Source organism: Hyperolius riggenbachi, chromosome 5 (genome assembly GCF_040937935.1).
Source record: "Hyperolius riggenbachi isolate aHypRig1 chromosome 5, aHypRig1.pri, whole genome shotgun sequence".
NCBI lineage: Eukaryota > Metazoa > Chordata > Amphibia > Anura > Hyperoliidae > Hyperolius > Hyperolius riggenbachi.
In genome coordinates this window covers 187,430,622-187,444,481 of record NC_090650.1, presented here as the reverse complement: position 1 = coordinate 187,444,481, position 13,860 = coordinate 187,430,622, and the positions used below count along the sequence as shown (strand labels likewise).

At 45.1% G+C, this 13,860-nt stretch overlaps 1 protein-coding gene across 1 annotated transcript in view; it reads left to right on the top strand.

Moving 5' to 3' along the window:
• Positions 1–13,860, top strand: part of TEX10 (testis expressed 10) — a 178,645-nt gene that overhangs the window by 75,004 nt on the left and 89,781 nt on the right. The window contains exon 6 of the mRNA XM_068236496.1: positions 3,846–3,984. Coding sequence (XP_068092597.1) covers positions 3,846–3,984 — 139 coding nt within the window. The remainder of the gene's footprint in view (positions 1–3,845; positions 3,985–13,860) is intronic.

Sequence of the window (13,860 nt, the reverse complement as noted above, 5' to 3'; positions counted from 1 at the left end):
ATTAACCATCCGAACCTGCTCAACGTGTGTAGAAGTTGTGACCTGTGCTGCAGTAGTAAGGTTCTTGTAGGTGCTACTGGAAGGATGTCGTCCAAGTAGTGATGCACATGGACCCCCTCTTGTCGAAGAAGCGCTATGAGCGTAATCAGTATCTTTGTGAAAGTCCGGGGAGCGGTGCATATGCCGAATGGCAACACTTGGAATTGGTAATGACTTTTGCCCACAGCGAATCGTAGATATCTCTGGAATGATTTGTGGATCGGTATGTGTAGGTACGCGTCGGCTAAGTCTACCGATATTAACCAGTCTTTTAGCTGTATTGAAGGTAGTATGGTCTGTAAAGATTCCATCTTGAACCTGTCTTGTGTGATATGTTTGTTTAAGAAACGTAGGTCGAGAACTGGTCTCAACTGTCCCGATTTTTTTCGTTACATAAAATAGAGGGGAGTATACTCCGCTGAATCTCTCCGATCCTTGCACCTCTATAATTGCCTTCTTCTGTAGAAGTTCCTGTACATATCCTTCTAGGACCTCTGCTCTGTGGGATGTCTTGGGAATATTGGTCTCTTTGAAATGTGATGCAGGGGGTTCTTCCTTGAACGTCCATGAGTGTCCCCACCTTAGTGTATTTATGACCCATGGGTCTGAAATCTTTTCCGCCCACAGTTTTAAAAAGTCCTGGAGTCGGCCCCCCACCGGCTCCAGCTGGGCGGGCATTTCCTCAGAAGGTCTTTGCAGGCTGGCTGGATGAACTAGAGTTCTTTTGTCTATTGAACTTTGATAATGAGGATTGGGTTCCCTGCCAATTTTTCCGAAAGGACTGCCCCCGGTTAGATGCTCTATAGTCTCTTGTTCTACTTTGAAACTGCCTTCTCTCGCCAGGTCTTTGTTTCCTTTGTCGTCTGTCTTGGGGTAGTAGCCCTGATCTCCCGCCAGTGACTTTGGATATGGCTGTATCCATCTTGTTGCCGAACAAGTTCTTGCCATCATAGGGAATCTTACACCAAGATGATTTGGAGTTCTGATCAGCATTCCAGGGTCTCAACCATAGTGCTCGCTTCGCTGTCACTGTTAGTAGCATTCCTTTAGAAATACCTCTGATCACATCAATTGCGGCCTCACTAATGAAGTCCGCAGCTAGACGAAATTCCTCCAGTGCCAGGGAAAGAGTCTTTCTGTCCACATCTGATCTAATTGCACCGTCTAGGTTGTCAGTCCAGGTTCTCAGTGCTCTGGAAACCGAAGTGAGGGCTATGGCTGGCTTACAAGCCCCACCAATAGAAGAATAAATTTTCCTAAGATCATTATCTACCTTCCTCTCAAGGGGTTCTTTAAATGAGACCGCGTCCTCCAATGGCAGTGTGATGTGTTTAGCGAGGCGTATAACAGATGCATCCACTGTGGGGGGGGGGGGGGGGTATCTAGCTGCGTGATAATGTCCCCTTCCATAGGGTATAGTTTTGAAAAACGATTACCCATGGACACTTTCCTTTCGGGTTTTGCCCATTCGTCTAATATGAGTTCCGAAATTTCCTCCATTACTGGAAACATTACAGGCTTCTTTTTAAGGTGTGGAAAGAAGCGTTTCTTTGTAGGGGGCTCCTCCAACTCTTCCCACTGGATCGCCTCTCGAACTGACTTCACAAAGGGTGTTACTAGTGAGAAGTCAAAACCAACCCCTAAGCCATCCTCCTCCTCTGGTGTGTCAGCGTCCTCCCCATGATCCAAGCCTGTCTGCTGCCTGCTATATGAAGCTGAAGACGTAGCCTGTTCTGCTAAGGATTGCTGAACTATCTCTTTAACTAGCGCAGTTATGCCTTGTACAGGTTTTTCCTCCATAGGAATGGAGTAAAAACAATCCACGCAAACTAATTTTCCTGGCATCGGTTGCTGTCCACACGCCCAGCATGGTTTTGCCCTGGGCTGTTGTGGATGGGACTTAGGATCTCTATGTGATTTGCTTGATCTTGAGGAGGGAGCTTTCCCGGAGGTGGAGGGATTATCTTCTGGTTGTGAGAGACTGTATGAAAAAAACCAGAAATAATTATTTCTGTTAGTTTATTCATGTCTCCGTAAAAAATTCAAAAATAGATAAAAGTAATTACTTTCAAAATCAAACACATCCGTGCCCTACCTATTACGATTTGGCTGGTCTGTTTTTTGGGCAGCAGAGGACTCCTCCATCTTCTTAGTTAAATCCCCGCTGACTGAAAGATAGGATACCATAATTGTAACTGATTCTACTGAGAGAAACTGAGAAGAGAGAGAGAGAGAGAGAGAGAGAGAGAGAGAGAGAGAGAGAGAGCAGAAAGAAAAGAGAAAAATAAATTTTGCATACATCTCCAAAGCCTGAGTGGATGTCCTGAATGCGCGAAATAAATATCCCCCTTGCTCTATTTCAAGATTCTGCCTGCAAGAAGAGGCAATTCACAGTCACCACACAATCCCCGTAAAGCAGTTACACATGTCTGTTAGACATTGCACAGGACCTCCCTAGGGAGGTATACCTTGCTCTTGCACGAGGGTCTGGCCGGGTCCTGCGCTGTGCGCTGGTTGCGCTGTGTGGGGCGGTCAGCTGTAGCGGCTGCACACGGCGGGCTGAGGCTCCGTTATGGCGCTGGTTGGCGTCCTCTTCCCGACCTAAGAGGCTCTTCTGACCCGCCCCCCGGACAGAGCGACACCCAACGTCACTTCCGCCGGCACATCCAGCGCTCCGGCGTGGAGCGCACCTTCCGCATAGTCTCTGCTGCCCAATCCAGATAAGCGCTGCTTTACAGCGCGGCTGCCGACAAAGAGGATCCCCAGAAAGACCAGCCAGAAAGAGGGGATACCGCTCGCCTAGGTTTATTTAAAACCAAACAGCGAGGGCTTCACGCCTGGAGAAACTAGCGTGGCTGGCTGTCAAGAAAACAGCAGGTAGGGCAAAAACAAAAAAAAATGGAACGAAAGAGAAAAAAAAAAAAATAACATTTAACAAAACGACAGTCCTGCAGGAGGACAGGAAAAAAAAAGCACCTTCATGGGGGCAGGTCTTGAAATTTATACTGACTTGTCCTGCAGGGGTTAAAGGGGCGGGCTTAACCCCCGTAGTAATGCTGCCATGGAAATGGAAGGAAAAATATATAATGTAGTGCTGTCTGTAAGTGGTTAAGAACTGACCGAACACTTGCACCTGACAAGGGATGGCCTGTATTAGGTTCCAAGTGCAATGGAATAAAGAGTTTTCGTGTCACTTTTGGTTTTAATGTTGCCACAGACTATGTGCACTGTAGAGTCTGGGCACTGAATGGTTAACAAAACTATATGCCACTTAAATGGAAACTAGTGTGGGGTGGGAAGCCAGTGGGCCTTTCTACTGTGTAACGCGATCACGATTGCATTTCAAACCAATTTCCACATTGCGATTGAGTTACTACACTCAGTGTAGTAGAGCTCAATCGCATCCAAAACATGGCAGGACTACAATTGTGCTCAGGCCAAAATCGTAACACAATTGCATTGCAGTAATGGAAATGGCCGCTGCCATTTCCATGAGTTTTACTGTACCCTGCGCTTTGCAATCCGTTAGCAATCTGAATCAGATTGTAAAACGCAGGGTAGTGGCGAAGTTTCACAAGTTTCCCTACCTTGTCAGCGGCCATTAGGGTCTCTTTTTCAGTTTGACAATATAAGTAGTAAATCTTGTGTGATTTTTCTTTTCAGTATAAGAGATGTGTTATGGTTGTTTTTTTTTTTTCAAGGGAACTATTCTTATACTTTTGCACTTGGCTTACCGGATTCTTTTCTTAGTATTTTCTTGTTTAAACTGACCACCTTAATATTTTTATTTTCAATTTTATTTTCAGTGGCTACAGAGAAGCTGATTCAAGCAGTCTATATAACATACCAGCAAAGAGATTTACCTTTGTCAGTGCGTTCAATGCTTCTAAATTTTTTTAATAAGGTTTACTTAAAGGAAGAAGATATGTTCCTTAATTTGGGAAGGTAACATTTTATTTTACATGTTGCTTCGTTTTATGTGTTGTGTTTGTATCTATTCTCAAGTAATTTAACCTGCAAAATTCTTCACAAATTTTCCTCAACCGAATGGGTGGAAATATCTTGTTGACAAAAAATTACTGAATCGTAGCTTTAAAAACAACTGAAGTGAGAGGAATTTGGAGGCTGTCCATATTTTTTTTTTTTAAACAATACCGGTTACCCGGCAGCCCTGCTGGTCTATTTGGCTTCAGTAGTGTCTGAAACACACCAGAAACAAGCATGCAGTTAATCCTGTCAGATTTGACCTTAATGTCAGAAACACCTGATCTGCATGGGGTTGTACGACCCTGAACATATTGGAGGCAGAGGTTCAGCGGGCTAGCCAAGCAACTGAAGGCTTAAAGAAAACCTGTACTGAAAATAAAAGTCAAAATAGGCATACACAAGTCATACTTACCATCCTTGTAGTCTACTCCTCAGTGTCTTTCTCCTGTCCTGCGTCCTATTTGTTCACTATGATCAAGGGAATTTTCCGTCCTCCATTTTGAAAATAGCCATTACCCATAACAGCTTTCTGGTCAGCACACAGTTAAACTGTAACATCGTCCACTTGAGCCATAGGGAAACATGGACATTGCCTGGTACATCCGTTTTCCTCTCAGCTATAACTGACAGCAACTGATATTTTACTGACAGCAACTGATATATTTCAGATCTGACAAAATATTGTCAGAACTGGAAGGGATTATTATCAGAAGAAAATGGTGAGCTTCTGAGAGGAACTGATGGCAAGGTAACTCTGTAATTTTCATTTGAAGTTACCTCATGTGTTTATTTTAAATATTTTTACTCAGTACAGGTTCTCTTTAAGGCCTCTTTCACAGTGCGACGTTGAAGTCCCACATTAGAAAATGTTCCAACGCAGACTAACGCACAGCAATACAATGGCCTTAATTCACTAAGCTTAACTCCTCTCTTTAATAACTCTTCAGAGCTGTTTTACAGTTATCACCATGATGATATAATTGGGATAACTGTAAAACAGCACTGAAGAGTTATTAAAGACAGGAGTTAAGCTTAGTGAATTGAGGCCAATTGTCTGTGCGACATTCACAGCTCACACGTTGCGTTGTGTGTAACATGTAGCAATATTTAGAAAGTGTTGCATGCTGAGCGTTTAGCAATACATTTGCTGCGTTGTGTGTTGCACATGCTAAGTAAGTTTTTTTTTTTTTAATGTAACGCATGCGCCGTTTTCGTTCCATGAGTATGCGATGAAAACGGCGCACCAAGAGACACACAACGCTATGCAAAATAACGTCCAATTTTATAACCTACATGCACTGCGTTAGGGGCATGTTGTGCCACTTTAACGTCGCATCAAACGCAACGTCCCACTGTGTAAGAGGCCTTAAAGTAAATAAATATGGCAGCCTCCATGTCCCTATCGCTTCAGTTATTCTTTAAAATCCACATTTGTTCACACCTATGCAGATGGGATTTTCAATGCTCTAATGGCTCTGAACCTCTTACTGACAGGTTTTGGATAAGTACATGTCCTCTTTGGGGATTTCTAAGGCTTGGTTTATTTTCAAAAGCAGTTCCTGAAAGGCAGTGACAAAGTTCAAGAACCAGAATAGTGTGCTGAGTGAAAGGAGGCCAGTGTCTTCTTTGTGTAAGTCCTCTCCATGATTGCTTTTGAAAAGCTTGAAGGAAACCTAGAAAATCACACATGAGGAGAAATACTAGTCCAAATTCTGTTAAGAGGTCCAGAACCATAAAACTAATACTAAATACTAAACTGAAGAAGTACGGCGGGGCTCAGGTCCCTGAAAACCCCTTCCTTTCAGTTGGGTATAAAGCAGGTACATAGCAGTGGGGGTATCAAGTGCCTGACAGCTGATTTGCTGGTTTAACCAGCTTCTTCAGGCCTTGTTCGGCTTGCGTGTCCGTCCGCAGTGGGCTTTTTTTCGGAACTTGTTTTAAGCGTTTCCCGGTGATTTTCTGCGCATTCGCTTGTTTTTGTGGGCGCTTTTGCAGAGTGCTTCCGTCTTTTGATCCGGAAGCAATAAATACAATGTGGTTTTTTTTTTTGTTTTTTTTTAAACCGCTCAAGCAATCGCTTGCCAAAGCGATTTTGTGAACGTTTTGCGTTTTTCCTTCCATTGAGGCAAATCGCCTCAAAAAATGGCACAAGCACCACTTTTCAAAGCGGATCGCAAACAAACTGCTCTGATATGAACTCTCTCATAGAAAGTCATTGTACGAGCGCTTTCAGGGCGATTTTGAAAATCGCCCACGCTTAAAATTTAACAAAAACGCCTATAATGTGAACAAGGCCTCAGAGGCAGACACATGTACAAGACACCTTTGTCAAAAGATTGTTTAAATAATATGGCCATCACCACTTACTGCACCTCCCATCATCAGTAGCGTGGAACGCAACACCAGATTACAGGTCTTCAGGATGGCCCTCACAATATAGACATGTTGGTAGCTGTGTGTATCAGAGGCTGGCACACATTGTCTGCTTACCCAGCCACCTATGACAGGGAGGATACGAGGACTCATGTGACCTTCACAAACAGGCGGCCCCTATTACTGCACTGTGAATGGGCATTCTTCCAGATGAGCGTTCAACCTACAAATTGAGTCATGGGGTGGCTCAAGGCAATGGTGAGCTGCAAGTCTCCCTGCCCTACTAGCCTCCTGACTCTGAATGGTCATTGGATGACGCTCTAACCAGTATAGATGCCCACAATGTGATTTTCAAAGGCTGCCCACAAGGGTGCAAAAATGGGCGTGGTCATGCAGTGAGTGGGTGTAGCCATGGGTGGGGCCACATTTATATGAACTTAGCAGTGGTGTAAGCTACAGCTAACTGGCCTGCCCATCGAAATATTGGATGGAGCCCCCTGTCCTTTATTTAGATAATTTAAAATCAGTATAGGCATAGATCAAAGATTATATACGTACATACAATTTTGATTGGTCAATCACTGACCAATTTTACCACCTCCATGCATTAAGTGGGCCAACAGACAGTGAATTTGATGAACTGAGCTAACATTGGCTAATCAAAATTGTATGTGTACCAGGCTTTACAGCTAATACTGTACATACTGAAAGTAGCAGGGATCAGCATACAATACAGCTAGTTTACAATCAAGTAAAGGCACAGAGTAACACCTTACACTGTACACACTGGAGGTAAATCAGCACACAGTGCAGGCACTAGAGAACAGCGTATACTGCACATACTGTAGGCAGCAGAGATCAGCACACTGTAGCTAGCGCGCTGAAAAATGAGGGTTACATGCGCGCCACACCAAAAAATGGGTGTGGCCATGGACCAGCATGTGGGTGTGGTTACGGGTGGAGACAAATTTACATGAACTTAGCAATGGTGGGACATTAGATTAGGACAGTGGTGGCGAACCTTTTGGAGGCCGAGTGCCCAAACTGCAGCCCAAAAGTCACTTATCTATCGCAAAGTGGCAACAGCAATTTAAACTCAATACTGTACAAACGTTTTAACTCATAATGAACATTATGGAAAATTCAAGTTGAAAATAAACTGTGAAGATAGTTTCATCCATCCTACTCCTGAAAATGTATTTATTTCTTTTAGAACCTCCCAGTTTTATTTTCTGTTTTAAAAAGCTAAAAAAGTAGGTTTAATGCTATTGTCTCATATGATGATGATTCTTTTCCCATAGTCTCGCAGTTAGCAATCATGTGACCCCCCAACAAGACAAATTCAGCAATTATGAGGCCCCTATCAAGACAAATTCAGCAATCATGAGGCCCCCAACATGACAAATTCAGCAATCTTGAGGCCCCCAACAAGACAAATTCAGCAATCATGAGGCCCCCAACAAGACAAATTCAGCAGTCATGAGGCACATAAATAGACAGCATTTCACATAAATAGGCAGAATGCCCCCCTAATATTGTAGACACCTCTCACCTGGCTTCTGAATTCTCCTCTACTGGCTGCTGTGCCTGGCAATACTGTTTTTGGCTGGATTGGGGATGATGTGTGGGCTGAAAGGCCTGGCAGTGATGCTGTGGCCGGGTTGGCTGGCGGTGATGCTGTGGCTGGGTTGGCTGGCGGTGATGCTGTGACCTGGCTGGCGGTAAGGCTGGGCTGTGCTTGGCTGATTGAAGTAAATGCTGGCCTGACTGGTGCTGATGCTGTGGCCTTTTTGACAGTGATTCTGGGCTGGTTGGCTGGTGATGATGCTGGGCTGGCTGGCCTGGATAGTTTAGGTAGTGGCAGGTGCCCCCTAGTTAAGGTAGCACCAGGAGTCCCCCAGTTTAGATAGTGACAGAAGCCCCCAATGTTCAGGTAGTGACAGGAGCCCCCCAGCTCATTTAGTGACAGGAGCCCCCCAGCTCATTTAGTGACAGGAGCCCCCCAGCTCATTTAGTGACAGGAGCCCTCAGTTCAGGTAGTGACAGGTGCCCCCCAGTTCAGCTAGTGACAGGGACACCCCCAGTGTATGTAGTGACAGGGAGCCCCCAGAGTAGGTAGTGACAGACCCCCCCCCCCCCCCCCAGGTTAGGTAGTGAGTGACAGGGACCCCCAGGTTAGGTAGTGAGTGACGGACCCCCAGGTTAGGTAGTGAGTGACAGGGACCCCCAGGTTAGGTAGTGAGTGACAGGGACCCCCAGGTTAGGTAGTGAGTGACAGGCGACCCCCTCACCTTGCAGCGTCAGACCTCAGTATCAGCCGGAGACCCACCACGCTGTATATGTGGAAGTGATGTCACTTCCGCATATCGGTGCGGTGTCCGTTAGGTCCTAGCGCCCGCACTAGTGGTTGCCGGCTGATTGAGGTCTGACGCACGCTGGGCTGTCTGGCAGCGGGGATGGACGGGGAGGACATCGGGGCCGGGGCACCCCTGTAAACAGATTGGGGGCACCCTAGGACATGTTGGGGGCATGGGCCCCCCTAAAATAGGGCAAGCGACGCCCATGGCTACCCATAATAAATCTTAGTTAAAACCAATATAACAAATGCAGAATGACTTTCCATCTTCATGCATTAAATTATACATAGCAAAGCAGTAGATCAGAAAAATTACGCATACAGACAAGTCAGCGAATATCAAATTCTTATTCTAACAAACCAATGAAAAACCCATCTAAAGCTGGGTTATATCAGAACAGTGAACGAGAGACAAAATTGGTACACATTGAGAAAACAATGAAGCTCATTCATATTATTTAACCCAAGAGGGCCACATGCTTTTGTTACAGAAAAAATTCTAGCCTCTTGTTGCACTAATAGTGTCTTATGATTGCCTCCTCTATGAGATGTTTGTACAGGCAAGATACCTAAAAATCATAGACCTTAAGCATCACCATTATGACATTTATGAACATGTTTGAGTCTCCAAGCACCAACTTCTTTTTCTATGGATTTAAAATGTTCTTTAAACCGTGTGCACCGCATGTGAGTGGTCTGACCAATGTAAAATGAACCACAGTTGCATAGAATACAATCTACAATGTGGTTAGACCGGCAATGTATAAAATCTTTGATAAGGTACCGCCCAATCGCATGCTGCGTCCCAGTTTGAATTGGTGACAATGTTTACAGTTACCACATTTATGGTTACTTTTCGACATGAATCTCTGCAACCAGGTAGAGGTTTGTGGAGCTCTATACTCACTATTGGTCACTGCATGACCCAAGGTTTTTGCCCCTCTAAATGAGATCAGGGGTTTGGTTTGGGCAAACGCAGACAATACAGGGTCACCCTGCAAGATGTGCAAGTGTTTCAAAATAATGGACCTTATTCAATCCGCCATTGGAAAGTAATCAAATACACATTTAAGATGTTTATCAGCTGGTGATCTATTTGATTTAGGGCACGTTCTCACCTGAGCTGGAATCGCGCGATTCCCGCTCATGGCAAACCGCTAGCGGTTTTGCAAAAACCGCTACACAATGTAACAAGTGGCAGTGTTCTCACTGTTGCGGTTAGCGATAACCACAACCGCGTTGCATGCAGCGGTTTGCCGGCGACAAGCGTTCCGCGATTAGCGATCGTGATTAGCGCGCAAAGCACGCTAATCGCGATCGCTCCAAAACCGCCGCAGTGTCCAGTGATTTTTCCGCGTTAATCGCGGGAAAATCACTCCCGCAAAACGTTTTGCGATTATAAGTGTGAACGGGCCCTAAGAGTGATTTTTGGACTTCCTTTGCAACAAATCAATCCTATCCAGATTCTCAGCTCAACGAAAAGCTTTATTCAGATCAGTAAGGTCATATCCTCTATTGGTCATCCATACTGTCAAATCATGGCTCTGCTCTTGGAGTTATTCCTCTTGAGTCTGATATATTGACCATAGGGGATAGCCTTAATTGTATGGGTAGGATGGTAACTTGTGTTCATAAGTAGAGTTGGTTGCGGTCGATTTTCTATGGCTTCTGGTCAAAACCTGACCATTTCCGATATAAAACTCTAAATCCAAAAATTGCAACCTTTCACTCCCCAGGAATCCTGTGAATTGCATATTAAAATAGTTGACATTAGGAAAGCTGAGAAACTCGCCAAATTCTGCATCTGACCCCTTCCAAATTAGTAAAACATGGTCTACATAACGATACCAATGTCCTCTCAGGTGTTTAGAGGGGTTGTCATCAAACAGGATCACCTTGCTCTCCCAACCCGACAGAAATAGGTTAGAAAAAGTAAATGCCACGGGTGTTCTCATGGATACGCCACAGTTTTGCAGGTATTAAGTATTGTTAAACAAAAAGGAATGGTGTGTGTGATGTATTGTCAATTACTTGATGTACAGTTATAATCCATATTTTTCTGAGCTTTCACTTATTTTATTCATGATTGGGGAAAAAATTGAACATGGGTGTGTGGTACATTGGTCAGATTTTTGAATTCTTACAATCGGGCAGAAAAATGGATTGCTATTCTTGAATTGAACAGATATTTAAAAAATTGTATGTGTGGCCACCTTTAGGCTCTTTATTCAGATTGCTTCTCCTATTTCTTTGGCGTTTAAATGGTTGGCCCCAATCAAACCCTTTGGCTTACGTAAGTCCTGCAGGTCTCTCCTAAATTTACGAAGTTTACGTTCCTTGATGTCGTCCTGTATGGGGATTTTTTCTTCCAATTTCTGTAATTGAGTTGCAGAAGCTAGTTTAAGGTACTCCTCCTTTGTAGTTAAAATGTCCTTAACCACACTATGATATTCCAGCTCAGTGCGTCTCAAAACAGTGGCTTGGAGACGCAAGGTGTGGTCTAGATGTTCCTGGGCCCACTCTTTACTAAATTCCTTTTCTCCCTTGTACTCCCTGGCTTCTCTATAGTTTCTGAAACCATGTGAAGCTATCTGCTTTGCATCATATCTCTTTAAAGAAAATCTGTAATGAAAAAAAACTCCCCTGGGGGGTCCTCACCTGGGGTAGGGGAAGCCTCCGGATCCTATTGAGGTCCCACGGCGGCGGAGAAAATCCTCCCGGAGCGGCGGCGATGTAAATATTTACCCTTTGGCTCCAGCGCAGGCGCAGTATCCGCTCTTCCCACGGAGATAGGCGAAAATAGCCGATCTCCGTCGGGCCGCTCTACTGCGCAGGCGCAAGTGGTCTGTGCAGTAAAGCGGACCCGACGGAGATCGGCTATTTTCGCCTATCACCGTCAGAAGAGCCGCAACAGCGCCCCCGCTGGAGCCCGAAAAGGTAAATATTGCACAGGCTGTCGGATTTATCACCTGTGCGTTCCGGGGGGCTGCAGCGAGACCGCTGTGGGACACGAGGACAGGGGAAGCCTCGATATGGTCCAGAGGCTTCCCCCTACTGAGGGGAGCAGTACAGGTTTTCTTTAAAGATGCTACTGTCCAAAAAAAGTTTGGTCTCCCTTTTGGACAGTCGGTTAATGTCTTGTTCAAGTAATTTAACCCCCCACTACCTTACTGGAATCTGTACCACTGCGCCACCCAGTCCGATCTTCCTGCTAACAAGCGAGTGATGCTAGAACTGACTGTCTCCTCTGATCATCCTGAGTTTGTGGGGGCTCCAGCATCTGCTTGTTGCATTTGTGCACAGTGAAAAAGTCAATTGTGCAAAAATAGAGGAATAAAGTACCTGGCACCAAATGCAGCAGGGTGGACAAACTGGAGCAGGGAGCAGGAGCAGGCTCATCCAACACCTTGCAATGTAAACTGAAGCACATCGGGGCACAGCTCCCTTAAAAAACACTTTATTCCAGATAGCTGTTTCACTGGTTAAACCAGCTTTTTCAGAGGCAGAAACATGTACAAGACACCTTTAATTTATACATTTTACATTGATTTTTATACATTGCCGGTCTAACCACGTTGTATATTGCATTTTAAGCAACTGTGGTTCATTTTATATTGGTCAGACCACTCAGATGCTGTGCACACTGTTTCAAGAACATTTTAAATCCATAGAAACAGGAATAGAAACAGCTGGGGGCTCATCAAAGATGTTCGTGAATGTCATAATGCTGATGCTAATTGTCCACGATTTTTAGTTCTCTTAATGGTACAAACACCTCAAAGAGGAGGTAATCATGAGCAGGGTTGCTCTCACGAGTGAATACCCGTGATTCAAATGAGGCTTAATTGGCGCCGGTGTGCGGCGGGGATACAAGGGGTAATTTACCCATAATTCTGCCGTCCGCCCTGCGTTTCAAACATCTTGCACACGTGTAAGCCGCACTCCTGTGGAGTCTGTACAAAAATCATTCGACTCTGACTCCTCAGTTTATTGTAACCACTGATGCAGACTCCAGGTACCCAAAGTTGCTCCGGCTCCTCAACTCCGACTCCACAGCCCTGCATGTTTCTGCCTCTGAAGAAGCTGGTTTAACCAGGGAACAGCTGTCTGGAATAAATACACACAACAGTTATATTGCGCTTTTCTCCTGGCGGACTCAAAGCGCCAGAGCTGCAGCCACTAGGATACTCTGGTCTCCTGTGTCAGAGGCAGAGCCCTTAACCAGTACACTATCCAGCCACTAGTAATGGGTTTTTAAGGGAGCTTTGCCCCGCTGTACTTCTTCAGTTTACATTGCAAGGTGTTGGATGAGCATGCTCCTGGTCCCTTCTCCGGTTTGTCCGCCCTGCTGCATTTGGTGCCAGGTACTTTATCCTTCTGCTTTTGCATAATTATACATACTGTGAGGGCTCGTTTCCACTATAGCGAATCCGCATGCGGGCACTGCATGCAGATTCGCATAATCAAAGTAAGTGGATGAGGCTGTTTCCACTTGTGCGGCGGCGGGAGCGTTTTTCGGTGCGGCAGAAATCTGCACGGCAGAGCCGTCAGATTTCGCGTGCGGGAGAAATGCGGGCGAATCGCCGCTAATGCATTTATTAGGGAAATCGCATGCGGCTTTGTCATGCGGATTTCCCCGCGATTTCGCTTGCGATTTCGCATGGTTTGCTATGGAGCTTTACTCAGGCAGTGACATGGTTAAATTCGCCTGGCTCCTTGCCATGCGAAATCGCGGCTAAATCCGCAGGCGGAAACGCACCCGCATGCGATTTCTTCTGCGGTGGAATCCAGGCGATTCCGCACCGCAACAGTGGAAACGAGCCCTCACAGCTAACTAGGAGGTAAAAAAACCTTTCATTGCATTTACGAATGTATGCATGTATGTATACATATGTGTACATTTTAGTTTTTTTTTTTTTTTTTCATTGTACTCATTTAAATGAATATCTGCAGTCTGATGAAGTGTTTTCTTGGAACACGAATATAAATCCATCAAATGCATGGATAGACCACAGACTGGGTGGTTAGGTGAGTTAACCCCCAGATATCTTGCTCTTGCCTTCTGCACACTGCCGAATATTACATAATTACATAGTTTGGTTGAA